Genomic DNA, 14,132 nt, shown 5'->3' with positions numbered 1-14,132 from the left:
AAATCTGTTTTGGAGCCTAAAGTCAACTCTTTGCGGCGATGAGAAGTGATATTTTAAAGAAGGCGTGATGGAAACGTGAAAGGAAAATAAAGAGCATTTAAAGAGACATCGGGGGAGAATGATTAATTGGTTCGTTGGTCATAGATGTGTGACAGAAGAAGTCAAGCGAGCCCGAGCTGCTGGTGTCTGATGTCTATGAGCTGAGATGGGCTTCCTGTCCCGTTGACCTGCTTAGACTTCTTTACTTACCTCCTGCTGGCAGGCGTCACCGCTCGTGGACAAGCCGAGTTGGTTTTTATTTTTAACCACACGTAGAGGGGGGAGTTTAGAGAGCAAAGCCAAGGGTGGACTTACGTATTTACTTCTTTCCTCTTTATCTCATTCTGGCAGCTTCTCCAACCCTTTCTCTCCAAAGCTCTTATCCCTGTCTGGGCTATATTAAGGCATCAGTCCATCCTTATGGCAGCCGGGATAAATCCGCCGACACATCCAACGACAACTCGACTGTTTGAAAACCTTATAAAAAAAAAAAAAAAGAGAAGAAATGTATTTTCATCGAGAAGAAGTCTGTTTGAAGACGGAAGTCTTAGAAGCAGCTCCTGCTGTGAAACAAACTTATTCCCTTTTGTCCCATCTGACTCTGTCCTACTTTCCTGGCTCCTGATGTTATTTAAACAGGAGCCTTTTGAAGCATAGATTGTTGATGGACAGTGGCTTGCTGTAACCCCGAGTCAACCTGTGGTCCCTCTCTGCAGGTAAATCCCACCTAGCCATCGTCCAGAAGGTGAACAACGAGGGGGAGGGCGATCCTTTCTACGAGGTGCTGGGGCTGGTCACCTTGGAGGACGTCATCGAGGAGATCATCAAGTCAGAGATCCTGGACGAGTCTGACCTCTACAGTGAGTCGCAGCTTGTTGGATGACAGCTGCAGCCCAGATACGGTGCCACGGAAAAGTATCCATACCCTTTGAATTGTTTCACATCTTGTCATGATAGAACCTCCAGCTTTAAAATTGTGTATTTGTTGGGATGTGTTGAGAACACAATGTAGTGCATAATTGTGAAGTGGAAGGAAAAACTTTTAGAATTTATTGAACTACCTTTTGCTGAAAATACAAGAGCAAGTACTTTTGGTATGTCTCTACCAACCATGCACAGCTAGATAAGGTTTTGCTCATTCTTTTTTTGCAAAACAGCTCAAGCTCTGTCAGGTTGGATAGAGAGCATCTGTGAACAGATCTTCTCAAGCCAGGCCACAGATTCTCAGCTGGATTTAGGACTTTGACTGGGCCATTCCACAACATGAATATCCATTGGTCCAAACTCTTCCATGGTAGATCTGCATGTTGCCCTGCTGGAAGGTTAACCTTCACCTCAGTCTCAAGTCCTTTTCTGCTTCTGACAGGTTTTCTTCCTAGATCGTCATCCATTGTCCCATCAACTCTTACCAGCATCCATTTACCCTCTGAAGGAAAGCATCCCCACAGCATGATGCTGCCACCACCATGCTTAACAGTGGAGGTGGTGTGTTCGCTTTGATGTCCAAACACTGTCTAGCGTATCAGATCAGCGTCCATGTTTTAGTGGGCTTGAACTTTGGCCATCCTCTGTCCATTTTCAGACGATTGACCGAAGATCTTCAAAGCTTAAGTTATTGTTTGATAACCTAACCCTGCTTTAAACTGCTCCACATCTTTCTGCTGCTTGGCGACTAATTTTCTCTACCGAACCTCTGACGCCTTCACAGAACGGCTAGATTTATACTGAGATCAAATTTCAGAGAGGCGGAGTAAAGGAGTGTGAAGACAGATGCAAGCCGCACTTTTCAGATTTCCAGTTCTAACTTGCTTTTGAAACCATATGTCATTTTCCGCTTTGGTGTATCATATAAAGTCCCAATAAAAGATACTGAAGCTTGTGGTTGTTAGGTGACAAAATGTGGGAGGGCCCAAAGGTTGCTGAATACTTTGTAAGGTACTGTAAGCGTCCTTTTGACACCGAACACACTGTCTTTCTGATATCCATATTACAACTTCAAACCTATGGAAAATAATTTATTGTTGTTTTGTCATTTCAGTACTTTTTGTTGTTTTTAATGAATTGACTTATTTTCTATACTGCCTCAGTTACTCACTCTTTATATTTCCATTTCTTTGCAGCTGACAACAGAAACAAGAAGAAGGTAGATCCCCACAAGAACAAGCCGGACTTCTCCGCCTTCAAGCAGGAAGGCGACAGTAAAGTGAAGATCACTCCTCAGCTCATGCTGGCTGCACACCGTTTCTTAGCCACAGGTGAGCTCCGAGGACGTGACGGTTGATGTCACGATTCAGGGCAGATGCGGGGCTGCCATTCTTTTTCTGGGAAAGCAAAGCACATCTTTTTTTTCTTATTTTTCAACCATTCTGATGTAAATTCACAGCTACGCCTTTAGATCATGTCCGTGTCACAGAGCAGTTTGAGCTAAGCTTTAGCTTGTTTTAGAATATGTTTGGCATGCTAAAATCATGAGCCTCCCGCCACCAGCTGTTTGCAGATAAAAGGCCTCTTTTTATTATGGCCAAACACTTCATCTGTGTAAAGTTATAGTTTAGGTTTGTTTTGAATTGATTTAGCCAACTTAAGCTGTGCTGCTATGGAGCGCCTTTCAACCAAGCCATGCCTGTTTATTCTTTGTTAGTGCCGTAATGAACGTTGAAATTTAACAGGCCAGAGGCCTGCAGAGCCTAGAGCATAGCTCATAGGTTTGTTGCAGTTTCTCAGAGCATTGTGGGAAACCTGGTGTGGAAGCAGTGACGGGGTGACTTGGTTTGTTTGTCATGCAGTTTCAGCCTTTTGGTTTACTAAATACCAACAAGGTGTTGCATGTCTTTGGTGTTCATATGAGATTTTTTGACTGAACTATTCTTTATGGATGCACCGATATGACAATTTGGGGCCGATATTGATATCTGATATTAATATTGCTGTTATCTCCGATAACCGATATTTATTAGTGTGTGTGTGCTTATATATATACACACACGCACACACGCACACACTTTTACGTTTCTGTGATTGTCAAATTTGGTCAAATTTTGTACCGACTGAAAACTATGCTAACTGAATTTTTTAACTTATTTTTGGTTCATCGTCTAGATTTACACCCTGCTCTTCTTTAAAATCTCTACTTTATTTAAACAGCCCACAATCCTGGCTGGGATGCATCACTGTCACATGACCGAAAATAAAACCCGCATGACCAACCCCCTCTCCCTCTTTAAACACAAGGGGAAACTAGATGGAAATAAACATCGGTTGTTAATATCGGTCCAGTTTTACTTATCGGACCGATACAGCTATGTTAACAAATTGACTAACATTGGCCGAATACCGATGTTAATGCTGACATATTTTGCATCCCTAGGATTGTTTTAAAAACAATGATTATGTCAGAAAGTTGAAAATAATTTAAATTGAGCTTTCACACACAAATTGATTATGATTTTGGTTTTAAACTGTCCTATTCCTTACAGAGACGTTATCTGTGGATGTCATATACTTTCCATGTTCTGGTTCACTTATCTATTCATCTTTAGGAAACACAGGCGCTATTAAAATGGGCTTAGTCATCAACCTGACAAATACCTCAGATCACACTATTTATGAAAGTTACAGTGGCAGCATGTACAGCTCTGTTTATTAATATGTAATTAACTGTTAATAACCTGTAGGGTGTCTGGTATTTCACGTTGTAATATTATTATTATTATTTTTTCATCCTGACAGAGGTGAACTTGTTCAGCCCGTTCCAGATCACAGAGAAGGTCCTGCTGAGGATCCTCAGACACCCAGACGTCATCCAGGAGCTCAAGTTTAACGAAAGCGACAAACGGTCGCTCCAACACTTCCTCTACCAAAAGGGCAAACCTGTTGACTACTTTGTACTCATCCTGCAGGTGAACACACAAACACAAACTGGAGAAATGTTCACAGTGCTTTGATTCCTAGCTCGGTCTGGAGCTCGTATCGGCTGGATAGACTGGAGGTTATCCTGTGCCTCTACTGCCCAGAGGTGTGATGCACCCATACCATGTTGCCACTTCATTGCTGTTAACACACTCTATGCTCAGTGCCACGAAAAAGTATTTTATATTTTTGCTTTTTTGTCACAATTAAGAGTTTCAGATCATCAACCACATGGTAACCTGAGTACTTACAATTTGCAGTTTCCAAACAATGATTTAATTTAATAATGGAAAAAAAGGTATCCACACCACTCTGCCCCTATGGGAAAATATAATTACTCCCCTTATTAAATCATAAATTAACTGTGATTAAACATTTTTTGTTCAGCTCCACTGGCCACGCCCAGTTCTGAGTTACTGCCACATCTGTAGAGACAATAAATCAGTGAAGCAGACCTTGTCTGACAACATGAAGTAGGCTCAAACATCTAACATAACATTCCCCGATCTAAAATGTATGAACAGATGAGTAACAATGATGTGAACTCACTGAAATCTGTCAGTCTGAAAAGGGTCCCAAAGCATAAGGATTTGAGCTTAAAGTTTGTATTTCTTTAATTACTCAATTTACATTCAGAAGAAAATTATTTCAAATGACCAGGAAAGATTATAGTCCAGTCTGTTTTTTTTCTAATGGAAAGTAATCTCCAGGTGACTTGTCTAAAGTAGTGGCATCCCACAAGGCTGTGTATTTGGCCTTGTGAGATGGCAGCACTGCATTATTAGAAATGACGACAGCATGGAATAGTAGTGAACCTTTCCAGGAGTGGCCGGCTTACCAAAATTAGTCTCCAAGAGGTCACAAATGTATCCAGAGTAACATCTTAAACACTTTAGGCAAAATGGGAGTAAATCACTACTGACCCAATAGAACACAAAGGTCTGTCTTATATTTGCCAAAAATCATCTTGAAGACTTTTGGAAAGATATTCTGTGTTATTAAGCTTATTAGGCATATAAAAAGAGAAACATGTTTTACCTAAGGACAGGATGGTTAACAGTTTCATTTTTCCATAAAAAATTCAATCATCCACTGAAAACTGCCTTTGTGTGTAAATTGAGGTAATCTTGGTCTGGTATTTCAATTTGTTTAATAATGTGAAACTTTTAAAAGGGACAAAAAGCAAATATAGAAAAAATCTGTAAGTGGAAAAATTCTTCTCCAGCACTGTTTGTGCATAGTTATAATACATTATAGCTGAGGGTATAAATAGAGTATAAATAGCTCCTTGTGAAATTTAAATAAAAGGTGGACATATAAAAAAAATGGAAGAGGGGTTATATCTTTATATCTTAAAGGCAGAAAGGTAGTTGCTGTTGGATCAGTTCTGGGCATTATTTGTCTAAATGATAATCAAACACATTTCTATTTTAAACAGTAGTTGCATGACTGTCCACATTTCTGCATAGATTGTTATAGACTTGTTCCAGTTATTGTTAGGATGGAATTTAAAAGTTTTAAGAACTGCAAAACTTTTCATCAAACGTTTTCTATGTTTAACTTTTAATGAGATTCCAGAGTTTCCTCTGGCTTCTTGAAGCACAGGATACCACTGCTCTGACCCTTTATCGGTTATTGACACTGCTGGTCAGCTGGCTGAAGAAAGGCTTCTACTCTTTTTCTGACATACTAAATAAATTCAGTGGTTCGCAAGCAGCACGACTGTAAAGGAGCTGATTGCAGCTGGCTACCTGAGCAGATAGCTCGACTTTTTATCCAGCTAATGTCAGCCTGTAACACTTCATTTTACTCTATAACGAGACGAACAGCAGAAAGGAATGATATTCTGAAAAACTGCTGCTGCCTTTTATTGGATTTTAATTCAAAATGTTTGCAGAGTTCTACATTAAAATAATAGATACATTTTATAAACAATATTGTTGATAGTCAAGATTTTAGTAGCAATATCAATTGTCGATACTTTTATTTAAAATTTTCCGAGTAAATGCCAAGAGAATGTCGTGTTTTTACACAAGGTTGTCTCACCTCGAGAGTCTTATACTGGCCCAAGCCTAGATTGTAATGCTATCTACTTTGAGCTACTTGTGTTTCTTAGGGTTAAGGTCAACAAAAAGAAAATAAAAAACGTTCAGAAGAACATGCTGGGAGAGTTGAATCTCCCCGAGTTGGAAGAATAGGTTTGATTTACAAAAGACTGTTGAGAATCACTGTCCGAAGGGCGACTCAAAGCCGATCAATAAGGAGCGTTAACGATAAACCAGGAAGATCGTCTGAATGTGCCTGCTGAGCTGTGAGTGCGGGTTTTCAAAGTGTGGTGCAAAGGCTTGGTTGTTGACACCTAAGGTGTGGATAAAGTGACTGCAGACACCGATTGTGCAACCGGAGCACACCTGGTTCCTGTTTCACCAATCTGGTAGATGGATGTGTGTGAGTGCAGATTTATTTCCATCTTTATGAAGAACAAACTGAAGCTTTAGGTCTTGGAAGAGGAGAAGCTTTCTGCTTCGATTTCTCAGATTAAAATGGAGATTCGGGGTTAGGTATGTCATCTTGATGTTAATTAGGTGAATTAATGCATTGTGTTAGTTGACCTCACAAATATGGCGGGACACAAATGTAGCTCGTGTGTTTGAGGTAAATAGACACTGCACCCTGCAGCGGAGCACCTGTGCTGGGATGTATTATTTATAGGATGGCAACGTGTTTGTGTTACATGCTACAGGACACAACCCTGGGATTTTACACGGAACAGCCTCTGGACCGAGTCTCATACTCATGCACCCTGTCTGCTAACAATAAGAGTACCAGAAAGCAAGGATGTATTTAGATGTTCAGGATTACGCTACTGGAAAGTTTAAGGGAAAAACTGTGAAATACCTGACTTTCGTTTTGATCCTGTTTTCTAAACTAAATGAATGCTTCACTTACAGCTGTGGTCAAAAACCCATCAGGGACAGAAATGGTATGTCCATTTAGGGCCTTTTAGGATGTATTCAAAGCATTTTTTCTGGAGGATGAAAGGATTAGGCAAGGTTCAGCTACAACTATTTGTGAAAACAAGTGGCTGCACTTGTTTGACTTCACTGTATGTTTTCTCTAATCCAGACAGGGTCAAAATACAGGCCCATATACACCCTCACCTATGTTCTGTTTGTGAGAGCTGCTGTATTGTAACAATTGAGCCCGGCAAAGTTTTTTATAGCACCCGAAGCGTTCGGCTTGTTCAAACCAGGTCAGATAGTCATGTGACCAAGTTCAATGACAGGCCTGTTGCCTAAACAGAGACAGACAAGACAGCATCAGGGCACATGTCTGTATAGCAAAAGCAAAGGAGAGCCAAAACAACGCAGAGACAGACGGGGGTGCTTGACAGTTTACCGCATTTTACGGACTATAAGGCGCAGTAAAATCTTTACATTTTCTTAAAAATTGATGGTGCGCCTTATATATGATTACTGTTGTGTTTACTGTGGTACAATGTGCTAAAAAATCTGTTAACATGTGTAAGTACGACTTTGAAGCTGCTCCACTCAATGGATATTCGGAGCATTACGGTACACTGTGACCTGACCGGACCCCTGAGCTGTCTACAAGACTGCCTGACTGTAATGTCTAAACTTGATGTGCATTCATGTAAGGCAGCCCTTGCCTGGAGTACATGCTAGCAACAATAAACTAGTGAGTTATTTCAGTATAAAAGTTACGTTTATTTTGGCCTAATGTTAGAAACAGGGTGTGTAGTCCAACTACTCTGTCCTCCCAACAGAGACGGATAGCTCTCCCTTTCAGAAGAGAGCTGTGTACGCAGATAGGAGGAGTGATATTACCCATTTGGGAAGAATATTTAATGTGCCATATAATGGTCTGAAAAATACGGTAATTTGTCCAGAAATTCTAGCAATCTTTACCTTAACTGCAATATTTGACGTCAAAGGTTTAAATAGACCAGTATACCAAAGAAGCAATCAAATCTTTCTTTTTCGAGACCACTTGCTGACCTAAAATTATAGATATAGTCTGGATATTTGACCAGTCTTTTAGGCATAATAATAGAGTTCATTTTTATTGTTCATTTGATTGCACAAAGGCAACTTTTGCATATAGTCACCCACAGGTTTTAGCTTGATCTAGCCAGAGTCCAGCACTGAATCTTACAGATTCAGTTGGGACACCCGAATAGGACTGTGGACGAGGAATGTCCTCACAGTGTGACAGAAGTGGGCAAATATTGTCACGCCAAGATGTGGAGACAGCTTCCAAAGAAGACTTAAATCTTAAATTGAATCAAGTGGTGTGTTTTAACTACATATTAATGTAAGGGTATACTTGTGCATCTAGGTTATTGCATCTTTTTAGGGCTGGACGATATAGAAAATAAGTATATCGATAAAGTAGAAAATATTGATTGATATTGATAATTATCAACAAATTCAAAACATTTTTAAGTGCTGCCCTGGCCGTTTTATGCTGTTGCTTAGCGACCTATATTTAGATACAGAACACACAAACACTGAATTCAAACTAAACCCTTTATTCAACCAACTTTTTACCAGAACTACAAGTTTAAAAAAAACAAAAAAATGTGTGCTCTCTGAACTCTCTGAAGGGGGCGGAGCTTGGTTCCTTGGTCAGCGTTTATGATTGGTTGGGAGGATGTAATGACTGTTATATTAATTTACATGGCTAGAATGCAAAAGGAAGGAAAACTGTTATTCTATTGAACTTTTTATTGACCCTTCTTTTCTATCATCGATATACGTCTATCAATCGATATATATTGATATTGAATTATCGTCCAGCCCTACATCTTTTTATGATTTTATTTCTTCAAAAGGTCAGCCTGTTTTCTGTTGAATGTTACGGGATAAATGCCATGTGCAAAAAGGTTTCAAATATATTTTTCTTTAATGTCACAAAAACCTGTTTTTTTTATCAGGGATGTAAACACTTAAGATGTCTGTATGTCACCTCAATGAGGTTGTTTTGTATTTATTTAGATTTAGATTTCAACAGAATAAGACGTCTTCTGCAATAAAAAAAATCCATCTATTATTTCAATAAAAAATACCTTAAAATAAGCTCATCTGTTGTTTCTCTGCTATTAGTCTGGAAATAATCAGAAACGGACGCCTGAGACTAGACTGTTTCTGGAGGTTCATTGCTTTACTTCCTGCTGGTTTTGAACCGTCAGAGCCTAGAATAACATCTCCTTCAAGCTGTAGAGTCTTTGTTGTCATCATAGCGCATCCTGATCTGTGTTTAACTGTGTTTTGAAGGATCACACTTAAAAAAAAACAAAAAAAAAACATGTTTTACTGGGAGAAATGCGATGTCACATGCTTTAGACCTCTGCCTCAACAAGCCAGTAAAGAATATTTCTTTGTGTGTGTTCCTCAGGGGCGGGTGGAGGTTGAAGCTGGAAATGAGAACATGAAGTTTGAGACTGGCCCGTTCTCCTACTATGGAGTCATGGCCCTGAGCACATCATCGCTGGGTGAGACAACACACACACACACACACACACACACACACACACACACACACACACACACACACACACACACACACACACACACACACACACACACACACACACTCCTTATAGACCTGTGCAGGCAGACACAGGCATGTCTTTGAGAGGACGCTGATGCATTTCTCAGCCTGCCTGTGAGGGTTAAAGGTCAGAAGCTTTTTTTGTCAGCTACATTTCTTGTGTTCCTGTTTACTTCACAAAAATATGAAATAAAAGGTGTGCATCGGGACATGGTAACTTTTAACAACCCTGCAGGCACACACTAGGAGAACCGAAATGTGCACATTATGAACTTTCTGTGTGCAGTGTTTTGCTTCATGTATTTTTTTATTGATGGAACGAGAGCAGAGAGGAGGTGAGGAGAGGGGACTTGAAATGAATAATTAGTCCCTGGGGCCACAAACTGCCTTTAAACCATTTTGTTCTGACATTTCACACCAACGTCCCGTCGCTGACAGCCGGTTCGTGAAGACAAGGTAATAGGTGGACTGCAGATTAAAATGGTGGATCCCAGCCATGTGTTGGCCCATCTATATCATTCTCTGCAGGCATTTCTTGGTTTCTACTTGCTTCCAACATCAATACTACATTCTAGGCCCCCTGAAAAAGGGACCTCTGCAGGGTTTTTATTTGTCGGTTTGCTCAGTGATGTGACAAGTCCAGGTGAAGTCAGTTTACACAGTGAGATTGAAGGTGTTGACACGTTTGACCTTTGACCTTTGACCACACAGGAACATGTCTTACTACTAAGGCCGTCAGAGCTGTGGCTCAAAGATTGTGGGATGTGTTGCCTTTCAAAAAGCAGCTAAAGACCCATTTATTTAGATTGGCTGTTAACTAGTTTTATGCTGTAAGCTGTTGCATGTGTGCTGTTTTTATTATCGCTGCTTTCATGCTTTTATTTTCTGTGTTGTTTTTATGTGAATCACTTTGTGGTTGTTATCATGTGAAAGGTGCTATATAAATAAAGTTTACTTACTGCTTTCAGTGTTCTGATAGTCCAGAGGGCAATTTTAAAGCCATTGGATTTGACAAAGTTGGACCCAGTCATTGGTATCTGGTGCCTTTTTAAAATTAAAATTAAAATATTCAGAACTCTTAGGTTTTTTGCCACATTTTTTTAATTTTATAGACGAACAGACGAACACAAATAAATTTGTTTATTTACAGTTCCCATTTACTCTGATGTCCTTAAATAAAATTTTGTGCAACAGTCGCCTTCGGAGTGTACCTAACTAGTTAATAAAACCTGCTTATGTGTAATTTACTTTTAGTATAAATGTAGCTTTTCTGCCAAAACAGAGCTGTTTAAAGCAGCGTTAGGTTATATATATATATATATATATATATATATATATATATATATATATATATATATATATATATATATATATATATATATATTAAAAAAAACATCACGAGCCTTGAACATCTCATTTCACAGAACAATCCGTTATCTCAATAAAAGGAAACAGCATGGCATAAGTGCAAAACCTAATTGACATGGGCATCCACCTGGAACAACAGACCTGGAATGGAGAACATTAATCAGAGAACCAGAAAAGAGGCCCATGGTAACTCTGGAGGGGCTGCAGAGAGCCACAGCTGAGCTGGGAAGAATCTGTCAGTAGGTTAGTCCACACGCAGGGCGTTTATGGGGGAGAGAAGGCAGCCATTGCTGAAACAAAGATGTGCTTGCAGTTTACAACAAGCCAACTAAAATCCCCATAAAATACACAGACGTCTGTGGTTGTGACATGACAAAATGTGGAAAAAGTTCAGGGAGTATGAAAAATGTAGTTAAGTGCTGTAACATATTCCTCACAAGGCTAATTACACAGCCTTGTGGGATGCCAATACTTTAGAGACGTGACCTAGAGATTACTTTCAGTTACACACAAAACAAACCCAAAAAACTGGGGAGTAAGCTTTTATAGTGCTTTGAAATTAACTTCTTTTAAGATGTAAATTGGGTGATTAAAGAAATCAAATCCTTAAATAGGCATAAAGCACCTGAGAAACTGTAGGCAAATATTTAGTATGCCATAAAATACAGACATACACAAAAATGCACAAAACTGGACCGAACTGTATCTTTTAAAAACAGATCAAATCTGTATGTTGGGAAAATAAGGGGTGTGTTTGGTCAGTTTGGGGAAAATCCCATGGGGGGAATATACATATATACAAGTATAGTTGAGTTCTGTACTTGCTGATGCTCTTTCACAAAGTGCAGCGTCATGGAGCTGACAGTAAAGCAATCTGTTTGTACTGAGTGGTAGAAAAGCCAATAGGCTTAGTCCAAAAAGGGAAACACTTAGTTTGTGTCCTTGTTCAAGTTGAGAGCTGACCCAAACAAAATTGACATGAGACTAAACACTTATTGGCGGTGGGTATTTTTTCTCGGAGATCTAAATGGACCGTTTTACAGATTCCGGTCCTGTTGTTGATGGGACGAAGAGGCAAACAGGAGCATAAAATCTCAGCATTTAAATCTATTTAAGTGCTTATCGGTAAAATCTTTCTGACGAAGCTGTAAAGAAACTTTTGTATCGGTAGCATGTACTGTATTTGGCAAACACCAGCTTGGTTTTGGTTAGCTGAAAGAATTCTCCATCTGAGGTCAGAGTGTGTTTCCTATGGGGGCGGCGGGTTTACAGATTAGCTGACTGTTTCCCCTGAGATGACCTGCCAGGCTCTTGAGAGGATTTGTTTTATTGGTGGTTAAAGGTTTTCCATTAATGCCGTAGTAGAGCCCCCAGAGAAAAGATAATAGAAAGAAAATAGGGATTGTTGTCAAGAAACAATGATGTCTGAGGTCCCACGTGGGACGTTTATGGTGTTTTGATGCCTCTGGCTGAAAAATATGACAGCAAGAGCAGGATTACCATGATTTTAAAATTAAACAAATTAATATAGGTCCTGTTCTCATATGTCTGAGGACCTCTTCATCCAAGTAACAGAATCCTAGTCATAAAACCTGTTTTTAATCTGAAATAAAATGTTTCACACATACAGTGCTGTGAAAAAGTCCCAATGAAATGTTTCAAATGGGCAAACAAATTTTATATTAGACAAAAATAACACAAGGCAATACAACAAAGCTGTTTTTTAATCGCGACTTCATTTGCTAAGCATGGTTCTCCCCAGAAATTTAGAGTATACTGGAGGGGCTGTCAAATTTCACCCAAAGTAGCGCGTAACAGCAGGGGGTGGTACGTTCGGAGGGGAAGCTCTAGCATTTTCACTGTATCAAGTACAAATGGAGGCCATTTTCAGCAACTTCAGCTTTCAGTCCACTCTAAATATACAACTTAAGATACATAAGAAAGTATCCAACACCAAGTTCTTCTTAAGATCAAATGAAATGTTTATTGCTAACAATATGTACAAATACTAGTAGAAAGGTAACATCTGCATATTGTTTACCTTCATGTGGTCTAACCTAACAAACTACTGCACTGTTTATTCTTACTCAAACATCCATACGGGGTTACCAGTCACACCAGCTCTGTCCGTGAAGTTTGGCGTGAGCACGCCCCCCTCCCAAGGCGGCCTGTTGGGACGTTTTTCTGGCCGCTCCTCAGCTACACGGGCGTTGGTCACTGTCAAGGACGCAACAAAAAATTCAGAGATCGGCCTCTGATCATCGGGCTTCATGTGGCGCTTGCGTTTTGTCAAGATTTGTCTAATTTCCTTCATCGGGAATAGTTATGAAATTCTCCCGTGAAAATGGCTCTAAAGATTTGCGTGCGGTCAGATTTCCACCAATAACAGCGCTTAATTTGAATGCATCACAGAAACGACCAATGAGAAGCAAGTATCACACTAAAATATCGCGAGATGACAATACTCTGAGATTTTGCTGGAAAACAATGGCACCCGTGGAGAGTGACGCGTGGGCCAAGGAATTTCGATGAATTTGAGGAAAATAATCGGGGGGAAATGGGAAAGAAACACTCTAAATTTGAAAATCAGTATAGCGGCGCTGCACCCTTATTCCATCCTTTGGGGAGAACCCTGCACTAAGTAAAAAATATATTTAAACCAATCTCACCTGATGTGAAAAAGTAAACTTCAGCCAAACCCAACAACTGTCATCAAGCGCTTGCGATATCTGGTAATATGTCGCTTCCATTCACTGTGGAGGAATTTAGGCTAACTCATTTTAATCCAACCCCATTAAATAGATTTTTAAGCATGAAGAGCCTGTTTAAGCACCAGCACCCACATCTCATATAGATCTGGACTTTGACTAGGCCACTCCAAAAACATTCATTCTTTTTTTAATCTTTTTATCTCTGGTGTGCTTTGAAGCACTGTCCTTCTGCGTAACTCAATTGTGTTTGATCTTAAATTCACAAACGGATGTTCAGGAATTTTCCTGGGGGATGTTCTGATAGGACTTAGAGGTCTTGAGGCACCAAATCAGAGCCTGACCATCTCTGACGTTCTTTTTCTGAAATGCTGTTAGTTTGACACCTTCCAAAATGTTCCCCTTTTTTCTCGTCAGTCAACAGAATATTTTCCCAAAAGTCTAATTGTTGGTTGGTTTTTAGATTTATTTTATTTTTTGTAGCAAATGTGAGACCGGCCTTGGTTTTCATTTTGGCCAGCAGAGGTTTTGGAA

At 39.7% G+C, this 14,132-nt stretch overlaps 1 protein-coding gene across 2 annotated transcripts in view; it reads left to right on the top strand.

Moving 5' to 3' along the window:
- LOC105915611 (metal transporter CNNM4) overlaps positions 1-14,132 on the top strand; it is a 42,249-nt gene that overhangs the window by 14,575 nt on the left and 13,542 nt on the right. For both annotated transcript variants that reach the window (XM_021309102.2, XM_021309101.2), the window contains exons 2-5: positions 756-899; positions 2,160-2,294; positions 3,769-3,938; positions 9,367-9,463. In XM_021309102.2, coding sequence (XP_021164777.2) covers positions 756-899; positions 2,160-2,294; positions 3,769-3,938; positions 9,367-9,463 — 546 coding nt within the window. The remainder of the gene's footprint in view (positions 1-755; positions 900-2,159; positions 2,295-3,768; positions 3,939-9,366; positions 9,464-14,132) is intronic.

This window comes from Fundulus heteroclitus, chromosome 8 (genome assembly GCF_011125445.2).
Source record: "Fundulus heteroclitus isolate FHET01 chromosome 8, MU-UCD_Fhet_4.1, whole genome shotgun sequence".
Lineage (NCBI taxonomy): Eukaryota > Metazoa > Chordata > Actinopteri > Cyprinodontiformes > Fundulidae > Fundulus > Fundulus heteroclitus.
Note: the sequence above shows the minus strand (reverse complement) of the source record. Positions and strands in the feature narration are given on the sequence as shown.